General features: G+C 34.5%; 2 protein-coding genes across 6 annotated transcripts in view; both read left to right on the top strand.

The window, feature by feature from the left end:
- The window catches only part of LOC142341678 (protein rogdi homolog), a 415549-nt gene that overhangs the window by 328702 nt on the left and 70976 nt on the right, over nucleotides 1-15871 (top strand). The window contains exon 1 of one of the 4 annotated variants that reach the window (XM_075392824.1): nucleotides 9215-10422. The exons of 1 other annotated variant lie outside the window; for it this stretch is intronic. In XM_075392824.1, coding sequence (XP_075248939.1) covers nucleotides 10371-10422 — 52 coding nt within the window. In that variant the 5' untranslated portion in view covers nucleotides 9215-10370. Of the gene's footprint in view, nucleotides 1-9214; nucleotides 10423-15871 lie in introns of those variants that run through there. 2 more of the 4 variants (XM_075392822.1, XM_075392825.1) reach the window with 2 other exon arrangements.
- LOC142341679 (uncharacterized) lies at nucleotides 7040-12559 on the top strand. 2 transcript variants are annotated; one of them, XR_012759120.1, is made up of 3 exons: nucleotides 7040-7446; nucleotides 7912-8266; nucleotides 12313-12559. XR_012759120.1 is itself a non-coding variant. In XM_075392827.1 (2 exons), exons 1-2 carry the CDS (start codon nucleotides 7153-7155, stop codon nucleotides 8197-8199), a joined length of 582 nt encoding a protein of 193 aa, XP_075248942.1. In that variant the 5' UTR covers nucleotides 7040-7152; the 3' UTR covers nucleotides 8200-8431. The 2 variants fall into 2 exon arrangements, 1 of the variants encoding a protein (XP_075248942.1); XM_075392827.1 differs by lacking the exon at nucleotides 12313-12559 and having other exon boundaries at nucleotides 7912-8431.

Here is a 15871-nt window from a genome sequence, read left to right as displayed (position 1 = left end):
CATTATTACTTTTTTTTCGGTTGTTTTTCATTGTTTTGTGTGACGTCTGTTGTTTGGGTAGTCACTGATCAAACAAAAACGGCTTTGCAAGTTCTGTAGAGCAGAGGTTTTCCGACGTGTAGCAATTTTTTGGAAAACTATTGCAAAATTTTTAATGTTTTGCTCTTCGTTTGCTTTTCCCGTTTTGGCATGGATGGTACTTATTGTTTTGTCTAGCCTGCTTTCGGAAATCGATTGAAAATAAAAAAGTATCTCCATGCTAGTCCGGAAATTTTACCTAGATATTGCTTAATTGTTTATTTTCTGATCGTCGTAGTTAGTGGTTGTTAGTTTTAGTCAAAATCTGTAGGAGTTGTTTTTTGTGCCTTATGACTATGCTGTTCTTAACTTCGGTGGACTTTTCGTTCACGGTTTTTGATATACACAAGTTTAAAGTTTAGTATGACTTCTTATTTATCTTTTTCACCGTTTCAATTGTCTGGAGCATAGAAGTTTCAACGAAATCTCCAAAGTAAAGTGAATGCTGTTGAGGTTGAAATAGCTCAGAGAAAACAAACGAGATAAAATGATGAAATCCGGTCGCGATGTTATTTTGCATTATGTTAGCAGAGCCATTAGATTGAAAACTATTTTGTTTCAGTATTAATTTTAATAGCCTTCGGTCTAAGGGTTGATTACTTTATTTTTGTAATATAGCAAAAACTGTACTTCAAATTATAGCACGTTTTGGCACTGGAAAAAGTGTCAATTTGTATCTTTTCTTTATTCTGCTTCACTCCCTTTTCGATGTCAAGATGGTCAGTGGCGGCTTTTTCTCTCTAATCTGCTGGTTGTGTTTTATGAAGACGATATGTGAAGTAATGTATTAAGTAGCTTCCGATTGATTAGTTGCTCAATTTTAAAAAATTTTGTAGCCGCCGTCAGCCTCTCAGCTCCTATTATTTACGCTCTCTCCTTTTATAATTCATTTTACCTTTCGATTTAACTAGTCAGAACGATCACCCTTGACTTTTGACTTACTTCACGCACTGTTTCAGCTGTATGGAATTTAGAGTTGTCAACAATATTAGTCGAATACGTTCAGGGTAAAAATGCGGAATCAAGGGAATAGGTATAAAACAAGAAACCCCGGGTACCAAGACTTGATATTTAAGAAATATTTCGTAAATTATTTGAAGTTCCTTGTATTCTGCTATCTGTTATTAGTATTAATCTTATTGTTCTCCACTTTAGGGGCTGAGTTAAGCATATATAGTTATAAAGCTGCCTTAGAACAAGCTGCATCAGAAAAAATCTTTTTGACACAAAAGTTTGCTGAAAGTTATACTACGAATATGCCAGCTAAATTCTTCGTTCATTTAATTTATACCAACTAGAGTCACAAGTTCTTGTAATGGCAATGAAAAATCAATGGAGCTGCGAAGCAAAAAGTTCTGTTTTGGTTCTTCATACTTTTTATTCAGTCTCTAGAAATTTAGATGAGACTAAAATGTATAGAACCAGCATACCTCCGAAAACGATTTGCCGAAAGCTATTTGTCTAACTCACTTATACATGGCTCCATCCATACTAGAATACTTTTTGCGGATTCATATTATTCTTGCAATCGAATTAAGGAGCGAAGGAAAATTTAAATAGGGACAAAATAATTAAAAAGTTTGAAACAATTTTTGCTCACTTAGCAGAGATTGAAACTGGAGTTTTTCGACAAGCTATTTGGTTTTCCACAGTATTTATGCCACCAAATTTCACCAGCGACACTATATATGTAGTTGAGAGCTATATTGAAATCCTTATTCTGAACCGGAACCAAAACATCTGTGGGGAATCGAATGAATGTCAAATAGGAAAGTTTCCAGTCGTTTGTGGTTTCAGTTTGTCATGTACTCTTTGCCAAAGAGGGAATGAGAATATAGTGGCACGTTTTTCAACGCAATCTTCGCAAATTTTCTTGTTGAAATAATTGTAATTCAGCTAATATAATAGATCAACACACAGTGGAAGGCACCTTGTATTGATTGCGGTTTAAAAAATTGTTTGAAAGCTTCCAATTAGAGAGAGAGAGAGAGTTTAGGCTTCTGTGTCATTCAAAAGAGTTTGCACCCATCATTGAGGGGTAGAGTAGATCTTTTTATGAACTGTGTTGCAGTTATCACAGTTGCAGGGCAGGGTCCAGGAACAGGAGTTGACCTCTGAGTAGCAATTTTTGAAGTAATTCCAGTAAACTGTTGTTAAGAACTGTTTATCAATGTCCTTTAGTTCAATATTTGTGCATTTACGGATAATATTCAGTAGTTTGCTGGATCTAACCCAAAATTTCTCATCGGTCTTCTTGTGCGGGATTTATTGATTGCTATCAGCTCATTTTGTCGTGTTTTCATTGCATTTTCTTTTAATTTATTGGCAATTCGATTTTGTACTAGCCCTGCAATAAGGTTATAAGCGTTAGAAGGTCATGGAGTTCGAAGTAGTACAACGGCAGAAGCTTGGGTTCTGATAGCCTTTTTTTGTTCTTCACTTTCCAACTACTTAAAATCCATGCAGTGGCTTTCTTTTGGATACGTTCTATTTCTGTCCATTCAGTTTTTCTTACAAACCAAACCATTGAGACATAGTTTATAACTGGTATGACATATCCCACCCCACGTAAGCATTAATTTTTGTTTTAAAGTTCGCAAAAATAGAATTGTTAGGTTTAAGAAAGTAGAACGCCTTTGCAGCTTCTTGACAACGCTTTTGGCTATTTGCTTTCCAGGAATGTTTAATAGACATCATCACGCCCAGATATTTCTGCTCATTTTTGCTCTCAAGGAATTTTGAATTTAATTTAAAATGATGCTCGCTGTTCTGCTGTTGTTGTAGTGGCAAAATATAGCATTCGTTTTCATTCAGCTTCATTTAATTTTCTTCGCACCAGCATTTTATGGCTTGAAGATTTGATTGGATATCTGGCTGTGTTGTTTCTAACTTGAAGACATCAGCATATCCAAAACCTTTGCACACTTTCACCCGCTTTGGTAGATCGTTCACATATATATAATAAAAAAACAGATGACCTAATGATCCTTGCGGAACACTAGTAAGTGGTACAATTTCGGATTTACATTCATTTACTTTAACATATTGCTTTCTTTCAGTAAGGTAGCTTGCTATTATTTTCAGGAAGTTACCACCTATATGCAACTTCTCAACTTTTGCGAGTAACTTATCGTGTGGCACACTGTCGATTGGTTTTTTCAAAATCTAAGTTTATCACAAATAATTCATTTTCTTTTTCATCAAGTTCTTTGCATAGAAGGTCATGGAAAAGCAGTAGCTGCGTCACCACAGACCTGTGTCTCCTAAATCCAATCCATGTTGCGAGTTATCGAGAGATGCTTTAATAACTTCTCCAAAAAACCTTCGAGACATTACAAAGTAAGCTCATTGGTTTGTACCTCTCAATCATTGCTCGGTTTTGGTCTTTGAAAATCGTGATTACTTCGCTCGTTTTCCAATATGAAGCGAATACCCTTTGTTAAAAGCAGCTTGGAATACCATAAGCAATGATTTTGAAAGAGCTGGCAGGTTTTTTAGGACCGTATAACCAATTTTGGCAGGTGCCCAAGCTTTATTAGTCTGAAGTTTGGCCAGTATCTTGCTGACTTTTTCTTCATCAATTGTCATTTTTTTATATTTTAGTTTTTCGTAACACGTTCTCATCGTGATTGTTTTACCTTTTTGGAACACACTGGAGTGAAGATTACTAAAGTATTTGCACTTCAATCTCTTTTGTTATCACAACAATCAGAAAACACGAAGCCGATCTCCGATATGAATTAGAGGTTGAAAGAGAGCCTCTAATTTTTATCACAACAATCCTCTTATCACAACAATCAGAAAAAACAAAGCTGAGCTCGGACATGAATTAGAGATTGAATGAGAGCCTCCATTTTTACCAATCAATAGGAGGGCTTTTAGCAAATTCATTACATTCTTACCGAGGCCTTTCATTTTCACATTCCAAACAAATTTGGTTTATGGTCTTATAGTGAATTAAAAACAATTTTTCCTGAATGCTATTACTTTAACTGCTGATACATTTAAAAAGTGTCTTGATTGTTTAAAACGAAGTGTATAATTATAGCTTATATTGATGTCTAACATGAGCATAGTGGCTCGACTGATCACAGAGTTTCCTAAAATTGCATAAAGAGTACCTTTCAGAAGCGCCGGCTCACAAAAATGTACACTTGTTCAAAAATGTCAGTTTTGTTGATTCGACAATTTTTGGTCTAATTGCGTTGCTTCTTACTATAGGCAAAGCTTTTGCGTGGGTTGTTTTGCTCCAAAATTTTCTCGTGATATTTGAGATATTTTCACTTGTTTTGAGATATTGCTTTTCACATTTTTTGTTTAATTGAATGATTTTAAAGTAGTCTAAGAGGAATCGTATTGAATTTTTATGCGTATGATAGCTCAGGTGAAAAAGTGCTCAGATAAATAAAAGTTGATAAAGATCACGACATCGCCCATTAATATTAATTTGGTCCATTTTTTCCAGATTAAAAAAAATGATACCAACACAGTCGATTAAAACTTATGCGAATAAAGCGTTCTGTTATGCGAATTCTGTTATGCGTTCTCTTATGCCAATTCATTAAGAGTTTTGTTATAAGGATCCGCGAATGAAAGAAATGGACAAAGTTATCAACAACATTCTGCGGCTATTTTTTATCGAACAAAATTTGAAACAAAATGGTGAAACTAAGTATTCGATTAGCAGCAAAGTTGATTGCCTTTGAGCAAACTTCAAAAAATAATTTCTTTCGCTCACTATCGAAAAATCATCCAGGAGAAATGCGTCTTGTCATCAGTTTTTGTTCCGACCTCACTTAAGGGGGGAAGGGATGGAGGTAGAACTATATACTCAAACGGGTTAGAGATCACCGATCTATATGTTCATTGTAGACAGTTGGTATCATTAAAATGCCCGTCCTGTGAAGAATATATAAAAGGATTTTTTGAAATTTGTTTTTCTAAGGATTTTTCGATGTCTAAAATTTTGTGAATAGTAGACCGATCTCTATTGTTTTATTCACATTTTCCTTTAATTTCTGCCAAATTTTTGTCTATTTTGCTAAAATTTGTTGAAATTGTCTACAACAGTGTTATTGGTTTTACCTTTAAAGATAGAGGAGGGATGCTGAATGGTTTCTTTCGATTCTTTTGGGAAACTGTATTTACTAAATTTTTCGAATTTCAGACTTTTTCCTCAAAAATTGCTGAATTTGCTTTTTTTTAGCCCACTTTGTTTAAGTTTGCCCAAAATGGAGACGCTAAAAACTGCTGACGCTATATATCTAAACTACTAAAAAAAGTTAGTTGAATTCGCAAATATTTGGTACAATTAGGTGTTTAAGTTGGACGCGCAGCTATATCAGGGCTAGCTTTGTTCTCTTCGTCTTTTTTTTTCTTTCTATCTTAATTACCGGCTGGAATGACTTGAATTCAAATTTCTAACAATGCAAATCCCATTTACATGAAACTAAGGCTTCATTTACACGAAACTGTGTTCTCATTTCTATTGGTTCTTATAACTTTGAATATATTTGTTTTTAGAAAATATCAGTGAATTTTCGAAATTTGCATCTTTTTCTATCTTACTGCTGTCCACTTGTAGCTCTGTCTAAGTGAAGACAGCTCAATCCTTTTTTAATGTGAATTAAAATTTCTATATTATTTTTACTTATAACTATTGGTTTCTTGGCTTTGGTACTACCAGTTTTTTTTTTCAAAAAAAAAACGTGTTTTTGTTTTTAAATTTTTTCCTGATTGTTTCATCGTGTTACTAAGCCTCATTTTGTGCAGGTCTTATCACAATTTTGCTGAACCATACAACAATTTTCTAATGGCTATTGTTTCAAATCTGTAGTTTCGTAATTTTGTGAAATTTTGAGTTCCGTCCGTATTTGTTTTTTTTTTGGTAGCCTTATGACGTATTTCCAATAATGAAAAGCCCAACTGGCTTAAGGAGTTGCAAGATGAAGGCGTTTTTTTTTGTAGTTGAAGGCTTATGTTTTTTCATGTTTTTCTTAAAAACATTAATGAATTTTTTTTATCTTGTTATGTCAATTTTTAACTAGTATCTTTAGCGACAGATCGATTCGTCTTTCTTGCTACCTGAATTGCAATAATTGTAAGGTTTTTCAGCTAATTGTTTGTAAGATTTGATACTACGCATTTACTTTCTTAAAAAATGCGATTTCTGGCTATCTTCGCAGTTTTGATGTTGTCTTTTTGCTTCCGTGCCACAATATCACCACTATATTGAGGTCTTTTTCGCGTTGAAAGAATAGGAAAGCGCAATTGCACCTATGTTATGTGATGTTTTTTCTCAATTGTACTTTGCCCTTTTGGATGTGTTTGCCCAATTGTTACAGAGTCTCAATAAGGCCGGATCCGATGGATTTTTGTGCAGCACAACTTATTTTGTATTGTTTAGGTTTGATCTGATGCGATTTTGATTTTGTTATTGTGTTTTTTTTAAATATAGACATCGACTTAATGTTTGTTTAGGTTTTATCTGATGCCATTTTGATTTTGTTATTGTGTTTTCTTTTTAACATAGACATCGACTTAATGTTTGTTGTTATTTGCAATTAAAGTTTGTCTTGCTTGGTTTTTATTTTTTAAGTTACCGGGAATTGGTCTGATTTTTATATTGGTATTAACTCAATGCTGAACCTTTTATATCAATTACCGTTTTGTTTTCTAAATTTTTGTTAATGAAATGTAATCAAAACAATTATCCCCTTGAGTTTTCAACAACCCAGCTTGAACGAGACATCGGCCCAATTACGCTCTCCCGGGGTCCATTACTTTTTTGACCTCATCACATCACATTGCTTAAACAGAAGAATATTACGATTGGGTCGTCATCCAACTGGTCAGGATGGTTTTAGGCAAGTTGAAAACTAGTCTGGTGGATGATATTTGAGCCTCTCAGGTTCGACGGCAAATCATAATCCTTCAAATGCTGGCTTTTTTCCCAAAAAGTTTGCTGTATTTCAGTAAGCTCGGTATCTTTCAGAAAACACGTTGATATCAGAGGGCTCGGTGCTTTTAGAGTTGCGCTACTATAGTCCTGCGATTGATTTCAGATTTCAAATCATGCCCACAGAAGAGGAAATACGAGCTAATAGGCAATCAATGATCGAGAAAATCCGCAAGCAGAAGTCAGATCTCGAGCAGCAAGTAGCCTCTTCTTCATCTGCACCGGCATCAACTGCCGAGGGTTCTGGGCAATCATCTGTCACTGCAGGACTCAATTGGTTTTCAGGTGCTCCCAACACTACGAGTGGTAGCAGCACAAGTGTTTCAAGAGATCCACGGCGAGCAGCTGCCAGTGGCAGACATCACAACTTTCAGCCGTCTACAGCTGGTGGTCCCAAAGTAGTCTCTAACGTTAGTTCTGATAATTAATAACGTTGCCTCTTTCCTCACTGATTTACCAATTTTGATCAAACTCAATGTTTCTGGTCTTCTCAATGCGGGAGCATTCTCACTAGATTTAGCGAAAGTATACTCTGCGTTCGAAGGATTATGAAACAATCTATTCTAAACAAGATACTGCTTGATGTGCAAAAATTTTCTTTTGCAACTAAAATGCTATAATTAAGAAATGGTGCGCATAACTTTGTGTGCGCATGGTATTTGGAGCCCCCGCGTAACCTAGAAGCATCTACTGATTTACTTTGCTGTGACGAGTAATCTATGACTAGGGCTATAACGTTTTTGGGGCGGGGAATTAACGGAAAATTTTAAAAATTTTAATTTTTCAATTTTGTCTATTTGGAAAGCTGAGTCCCCTGCTGTGCATGAGAAGAAGTTCTCTCAAAATTTGACTTTTCAGAACATTTGACGTTTCAGAATCCTCCGCCTCCTCCACGCCCCTTATCGCACTCTTCGTCACATTCAAGTACGCCGCCTCCTCCACCACCTCCAGGCCTCCACATGGATATGGGGACCTCCGCCTCCTCCTCTCAACATGCAGCCCCGCTCTCGGGCCCTCAATCGATGAGGTCTCTTGCAGAGCAACAACAGGCAGCCTTGCAACATGCCAACCAGATATCAGACTGTTTCTTCATTACACAGAATTCGGCATATGGCAACTTGATCATACCTGTGATACCTAGAATTGATCCAAATGCTAGCTGACAAGTGATCTCATGGAAAACAAATTGGATTCCTCGTCTTAGTTTCTCTGGCTGGCAAAGCAATAAAAGTGCTAATTGTTTACAAGCAAAACCTTGCTTAATAATTGTTTAGGAGTAATGCTGGTAAAAGGTGTTACATGAACGTCTTAGTCGTATAAATGCAGATAAGTTTTTCAACGTAGCGAGAGATGCAAACGAGTCCAATCGAATACCTGAACACACCGATGTATATCTTTTGTGTCAAACAGTGGCTTTATTAATTGCTCTCAAACAAAGTTTGTAGCAATTATCTGGGTCATGTTGATCTTTTTTGCGTACATGCAATTTTTGATACAATGCCTTGCATTGAGCTGAAGTAAAAATATTTCTCAACTCGGTTGAGATATACCTGCCTTCACATTTCAGACATTGTTGTGAAGTGAATGATGTGGTGAAAAACCAAAGTTCATGTTTTGCTACCAGAATTTTGTCATAAATTTAATGTTTTAATATAATGAACATCCGAATGTATCGTAGAACCATAATAAGGTAGCATCGTATTGAGGTGTTAAAAGTTTTAAGCGATGAAATGGAAGAGTTATTATATTTTTAATATCAGTGACTTCTACAGTGTTAAGTTAAGCGGACCTATTTTTGGCCTTCTCTTGGTTTTTGCAATTCAATGAGTTTAAATTGTATTGGAGCGCTCTCTTTTATAACTCGAAAAAGAGTAATGGTTATCTATTTTACGACTCGAAGACGAGTATTGGCAGAGTCTTTTATCGAAAATTTTGTAGTGGATTTGAAACGAAATTCACATGTTAAAAGTAATGTTTAGGTCAATTTACTCGACAAAATTGTAGTTCAGAGTGAAGAGATGGCGGTGTTTCGTTCATGGCGAATTTTTGAGAGAATGAGAACAATAGGTGTAAACAATTGCGCTATTTTCAAATCAATTTTTTTATAAATTTTAATTCTCAGAAAAAGTTTGACCAGGCTGTACCGTAGCTTTTCAATGTGTTTTCAAGACGTCTCGAGCATATTGGGTAAAATGTAGTGATCATTGTTGAACTGATAAAATTATGGAGCATTTCTATCAATTTTAGGCCAATAATTTCCTTTCTCAAATTTGGATTGAGTGTCAAGTATTCCTATTTTAATGCCTTCGGTACATTTTTTGTGTTTTGTCCATTTTCATTGTATCGGCTTCATAGAATTACCAAAATTTTGAGAAAAAAATGGACCGATTGTAACAGGTTGTTTTGTTCTTCCAATTTCTTCACATTATCAGTTTCACTATGTAAAATGATAACATAACGTTTCTATTTTGTTATACGGTCGGGACCACTGGCTTTTTCTCAGCGCTTCGTTGCTGATAACATTTGCTGCAAAATCGGCGGGTTTTGAAATTTCTTTATTTTTCTAATTTCCTTAAAATTGTAGTATTTCTGTGTTAATGGTATCGTTCGACTGCCGTGGCCATTTATTGAGAATATTTCGTGAGATCCGACAGGTTTTGGCGTATCTTAGAGGTGAAGACTTAAAATACATACTTTAAATCGAATTATTTTCTGTAAGATTTATTTAAATATAATAATGAGATAGGGGCAGTTGTGAAGGACAGTGGTGAAGATGTTTTTGTTTTCACTTTGAGTAAGTTAATTGTGGCTTACATTTAATTTTCGTTTGATCTTCAAGCGCCCTTGATTGTAAAGGTCGTGCGGTTTGAAATTTGCTTTCCTGTTTCAGATACTTTTGTTTTTCTTTTTGAAATACTTGGACTTGGAAGTGACAATAGTACTTTCGGTTGAATTCCGACATAGCCTTTTCCGGATTTCTTACTACTGTTTTATTTGTGATTCTTTTTTCACAGGATGCAAGTTTGTTTGCTCAAAGTGAAATCAAGCGTTTAGGTCAGTCTGCGAAACAAAATTCGAAATTATAGGGAATTGTTTGATTGGTTTTTCGCTCGTTCAATTCTCTGCAGGGAATCGAAAAAAGCGGGCGCTGAAAATTTTTAACAAAGCCAGCCATTTTTTTTATCAAGGGCAGCGTTTTCACTCGTATACCAGGTGTGTAGTAAAAGGTGTTCTGGTATAATACTAATAACTTTTTAATCAACATGTTTGCTTGTTGCGTGTGCATGCACTAAAGTTTTTCTAAGTTCTTCAGGCGTTTTCTACAAGCGGATGGATGGTAAAGCAGTTCTTCTTCTTTCTTCAGATACGAGGTCGACAACTTTTAGGTAAGTATTCAACAAAATAATGTTTTTCACAATAATAAAGCCATAAAAGATGTGTTTAGTGAAGAAATTCAGTAAATTAAGAACAGAAGATTATGACAATAATAATTGAAGAAAATTATCACGGTATTATTCAACTGGATATTAGAGTAGCAATTTCGGTATGTGTAAAGTTATTGTTCAAAAGTAAGGTGGGGCTTGCTGATATTTGATTATTTGTTTAATGATTGTTCTAAGTAAACAATAGCGATCATACCCATCAAGTTTTATGATTTTCGAAATGTATAGGGCGTCACTTTTTCAATGCAGTATCTGGTTTTTAGTTCCAATTTTCCAATTTTCGTGGTGCCAATGCTTTTTTTCACAATAATTAACGCATAATTGTACGCCTAGCTTTTTTAAACTATTTTAAGCTTTTTGTAGATGTTTAGTTGAAATTTTTATTTTTTTGTCATTTTAGAAGGTTTAAGCTTTTCTGTGTTTTTTTACTGTGGAGTTTTCTAAAGTGTATCCTGGGTTTCATTATGGCGTTTAGTATTTTTGGCAATTTAAGTAATCTTATTTGATGGAAATCAGTTACTGGCTGCCTTGTTTAAGAGAATTGTTTAAATAAAGTTAATGTCTGACTGTTTTCTGTCAATTTTTCGTTTTTTCTACCTTTTGTTTTTCAGGTACTTCAGGTGCTTTTCAGGTGCTTCAGGTGTTTTTGTTTTACATTTGTTTATTTGATCAATTCTTTGGACTGGTACTAAAGTGAGGCGCGTGATTATTTAAAGGGCAGTGTTTTTGAAATAAATGAAGTAATTTACTATTCTTTTCTTTATTATTTTAGTTTTCTATTTGTGATTTGGAGTGAATAAATATACGTGATCAGAAAATTTTTGAGAAGAATTGTTAGGACGTCTCAGCTTTTAGAGAACTTTGTAAAAAAATATTAGCAGACTGTGAAATTTTTCATCTTTTTTCCAATATGTATACCTATTGTATCCAGTAATGATTTCTTGATTGAACGTTATTTTTATCACGATTTCTGTTGGCATAATTGAGTTGAATGAGACGTATTTGACGCTATTTATTAGTTTATGTTTGTATCTAACGTTTTAAATAAATATGACACTGGTTTTTAATTTTTTTGGTTTTTAATTTTTAATTACTCTCAAATGAAGTTTGTAGCAATCATATTATTCCTGTGGTCTTTTTAATGCGAGTTTTCGCTTGACAGAGTTTTTGTCTTACCCTTTGACTTTCGTCCTCAAAAGTTGGGTAAACAGTTGATGCTGGAGAACATTAGGTTCTTTTAGAGCATTTCGGCTCACTAGTCTCCAAGTGTGCGATTCACAGAAATTGTTTTGGAGACGTATACTTACGATGTACCCCCCTACCACCGGTGACCACCCCCCCCCCCATCGTTGACCCCGGTGCACCCCCTCCCCCGCTACGCTCACCTCACGCCCCTTCAGTTAAGCTAAAGCTAAACTCACTAAGCCGTAGCTAGATACTGACGAAGCCAACCGGTCGTTTGAGAGCAATTCGCCTGACCTTAGTCGGTTATGTTTCTTATTCATGTCCAATTCTGCGTGTCCATAGTCTTCTCTCGCGTAAGTCGGACGAATGCTGGGTAAAACCAGGAGAAGAACGAAAAAATGGTTTATCTTCAATCTCCTTTTCTCATTTCAAATAATGAAATGGTTATATGCAGCAATAATAGATATTTTTTGGCCGTAGGTGAAATTTTATTGATAAGAGCCAATGATTTTTATTGCAAAGATCAGCTTGGCTATCTGAATTTTGGTCACTCAGCAGAAAAGAAACAACAAATATAGATATCTAACTTTACCTAATTCTGAAATAAATCTACTTAATACCTAACGTATGCATCATACAGCTTTTTAGAGGTTTTGCTTGATTCGGCTCCCTACACTGTTGACTATTTATTTTGTGACAGTGTTGCAAAAGTGTATCGAATTGATGTGAAAGTTCAGTGCTATGTGATGAAAGTCTATTAATTTACTGCCCTTAATGAACTATTTCCGAATTTGATCACGAATTGCAAAAAAAATAAAGTTCCTGTAGAAAACGGGTGCAATATCTTTGTTAGTTATGTTTGTTGGATTCTATTGTTTTAAATGATCTTGATTATAATTTTTTTTGTGAGATGTCTTATCTTGAGGTGTCTTAGTTGCGTGGATCGAGTAGATATCAACCCTACTTTTTACTTAATGCTGGAGACGAAAAATGTTCGACATTTGAAAAATAAGAAGACAAGCGTTTAACATTATCAAGGGATTTGTCATCATCTTTGCTTGAGTATAAATTTGGTGCGTGTCGATGGAAATTGTTCCGATGCTTGCTTTGCTGTAGAATGGACAATTTGACGTTAGTTTCTTCAGCCTTGATGTAAAATGTCTTTAAATTTTCCATTTTTTCCATTTCAGCCTTGATGTAAAGTATCTTCAAATTTTCCATATCTTTAAATTTTTCATTTTTTCCATTTCAGCCTTGATGTAAAGTATCTTCAAATTTTCCATATCTTTAAATTTTCCATTTTTTCCATGTACTGGGCTTTTGACTGCAAAAAATGCTATTTTTTGCACAGCGACAGTATGTAATGCGTTTATTGTCGGTGTTGTAATAAAAACAGTGACATCAAAAAAGCGCCCAAAGTGTCAGTATTTATTATAAATAGATTTTATGGTCGAAATTATGATAATTTTTGATTTAGTTGTAAAGTATCTTCAAATTTTCCATATCTTTAAATTTTTCATTTTTTCCATTTCAGCCTTGATGTAAAGTATCTTCAAATTTTCCATATCTTTAAATTTTCCATTTTTTCCATGTACTGGGCTTTTGACTGCAAAAAATGCTATTTTTTGCACAGCGACAGTATGTAATGCGTTTATTGTCGGTGTTGTAATAAAAACAGTGACATCAAAAAAGCGCCAAAAGTGTCAGTATTTATTATAAATAGATTTTATGGTCGAAATTAGATAAATTTTAAGAATTTTCACATTCAACCTGTGAATCGTAAATTGCTTTCAGAGACTTCAATAATGTAATTTTAAAGAAAAATTGCATTTCGCAAAAAAATTACAGCTTTATTTCTTTAGAAAAAAAGAATATAGAAAAGGCTGAGGTCCTCAAAAATCAGACCTTTTCCAATCGGCACCCTCTCTTCGTCAGAGTTTCATAAGATCGAAATTGCTCCTCTTTCAGATCTACAAATTTTTAAAATAAGCTTAAAACGTGTTCAGAAGTGTTTAGAAATAGTTAATTATCGCTTATACGGTTCTAAATATATGCTGTTTTGCATCAAAGATTCTCAATCCTATGGTTTTTCTTCTCTTTTGATCGAATTAACAGATCGAGTTGCGCCTATAAGAACTACCAATAAAAAGTTTAATCAATGCTATGATGATTAGACACTTGCTTAAAGACAATGTGATTGAATAATAAATCAAGCGCATCGATCATTGCGTTCCGATAGAAATAATCAGGCAAACTTGAGAAATTTTTGACAACATTTTCAACGTTCCTTTGAAAAAGTCAAAAATTTTTTAACAGCTAATTTGAAGTGTGTGCTAATGATGCTCGAAAACCTCTAATAAAATCAATGATCTAAATTACTGCATTAACTAGTCTGCCTTTGCAAAAATGTTCTAATCGAAGAATATTTTTCTATGAATGATTGTCCAAATAATTTGAACAAATATTTTGGCAATAGAGGAAATTAAATTATTCAAGATCTGATTTTATGTGACCTAATCTTACACTTATCCAGGGAGAAACAGTTCGTGTATCTTTTTCCGGCAAACATTATGGAGTTAATTTTTAAGCAATTTTGAAAACAAACGGTGATGACGACATTAACAATAAACTTGCGACTGCCCCTTACCTAGAGCAGATCATAATTATTAGAATATAGAAAAGGCTGAGGTCCTCAAAAAACAGACCTTTTCCAATCGGCACCCTCTCTTCGTCAGAGTTTCATAAGATCGAAATTGCTCCTCTTTCAGATCTACAAATTTTTAGAATAAGCTTAAAACGTGTTCAGAAGTGTTTAGAATTAGTTAATTATCGCTTATATGGTTCTAAATATATGCTGTTTTGCATCAAAGATTCTCAATCCTATGGTTTTTCTTCTCTTTTGATCGAATTAACAGATCGAGTTGCGCCTATAAGAACTACCAATAAAAAGTTTAATCAATGCTATGATGATTAGACACTTGCTTAAAGACAATGTGATTGAATAATAAATCAAGCGCATCGATCATTGCGTTCCGATAGAAATAATCAGGCAAACTTGAGAAATTTTTGACAACATTTTTAACGTTCCTTTGAAAAAGTCAAAAATTTTTTAACAGCTAATTTGAAGTGTGTGCTAATGATGCTCGACAAACCTCTAATAAAATCAATGATCTAAATTACTTCATTAACTAGTCTGCCTTTGCAAAAATGTTCTAATCGAAGAATATTTTTCTATGAATGATTGTCCAAATAATTTGAACAAATTTTTTGGCAATAGAGGAAATTAAATTATTCAAGATCGGATTTTATGTGACTTAATCTTACACTTATCCAGGGAGAAACAGTTCGTGTATCTTTTTCCGGCAAACATTATGGAGTTAATTTTTATGCAATTTTGAAAACGAACGGTGATGACGGCATTTACAATAAACTTGCGACTGCCCCTTACCTAGAGCAGGTCATAATTATTTCTGTAAGAATCCTGGCAAAGCAGCTAAAAAGAGCCAATGTTTGGTAACTACACAAATAAGAGTCAAGCCATTGGAAAATTTTATCTGGCAGAATTTCTAGTAAACTTTTAAGTAAACTCTGTGGTCTTGCTGCTAAACAGATATTTTTTCCGAGGCAACAAGTCTATAACTTCTGTCGAGCTAACATCAACCCTATTGTTCAGTATGTTTTTCTCAAGGATGGCTGCGGCAACCACTTGTCCCTAGGAATATATTTTTTGCAGAAGAATGTGCTTAAGTTCCTTTACTTCTGAAAGAGGACGGATTCAGCCGCCAAACTTGTTAAATTTTCCTTGCCCACGGTGTTTGATATGCTCGTAAAAGAACTACTGAAGTTTGTGCTGAAATATGCCACCCATTGGCATTCTCAACAATATAATTACGTTTTTGTTTTTAACAAATGTAGTGGTCATACGAGGCAACAGGTATTGATCTTTTGAAGGAGCTGGTTAGTAGGAAGAAAACTAACGGGCATTCAATTCAAATTTTTTCGCTCACGGTGTTTGATATGCACGTAAATGAACTACTGAAGTTTGTGCTGAAATATGCCAGCCATTGGCATTCTGAACAATATAATAACGTTTTTGTTTTTGAACAATTGTAGTGGTCATACGAGGCAACAAGCTGTGATTTTTTGAAGGAGCTGGTTAGCAGGAAGAAAACTAACGGTTATTCAATTCAAATTTTCCTCGCTCACG

This window comes from Convolutriloba macropyga, chromosome 6, assembly GCF_964194025.1.
Source record: "Convolutriloba macropyga chromosome 6, txConMacr16.3, whole genome shotgun sequence".
NCBI classification, from domain to species: domain Eukaryota; kingdom Metazoa; phylum Xenacoelomorpha; order Acoela; family Convolutidae; genus Convolutriloba; species Convolutriloba macropyga.
Note: the sequence above shows the minus strand (reverse complement) of the source record. Positions and strands in the feature narration are given on the sequence as shown.

Bases quoted from the DNA above. Each gene is read 5' to 3' on its own strand.
- LOC142341679 (XM_075392827.1), top strand. From the start codon at position 7,153: ATGCCCACAGAAGAGGAAATACGAGCTAATAGGCAATCAATGATCGAG. The intron at 7,447-7,911 runs GTTAGTTCTGAT...TTGACGTTTCAG, and splicing joins GTCCCAAAGTAGTCTCTAAC to AATCCTCCGCCTCCTCCACG.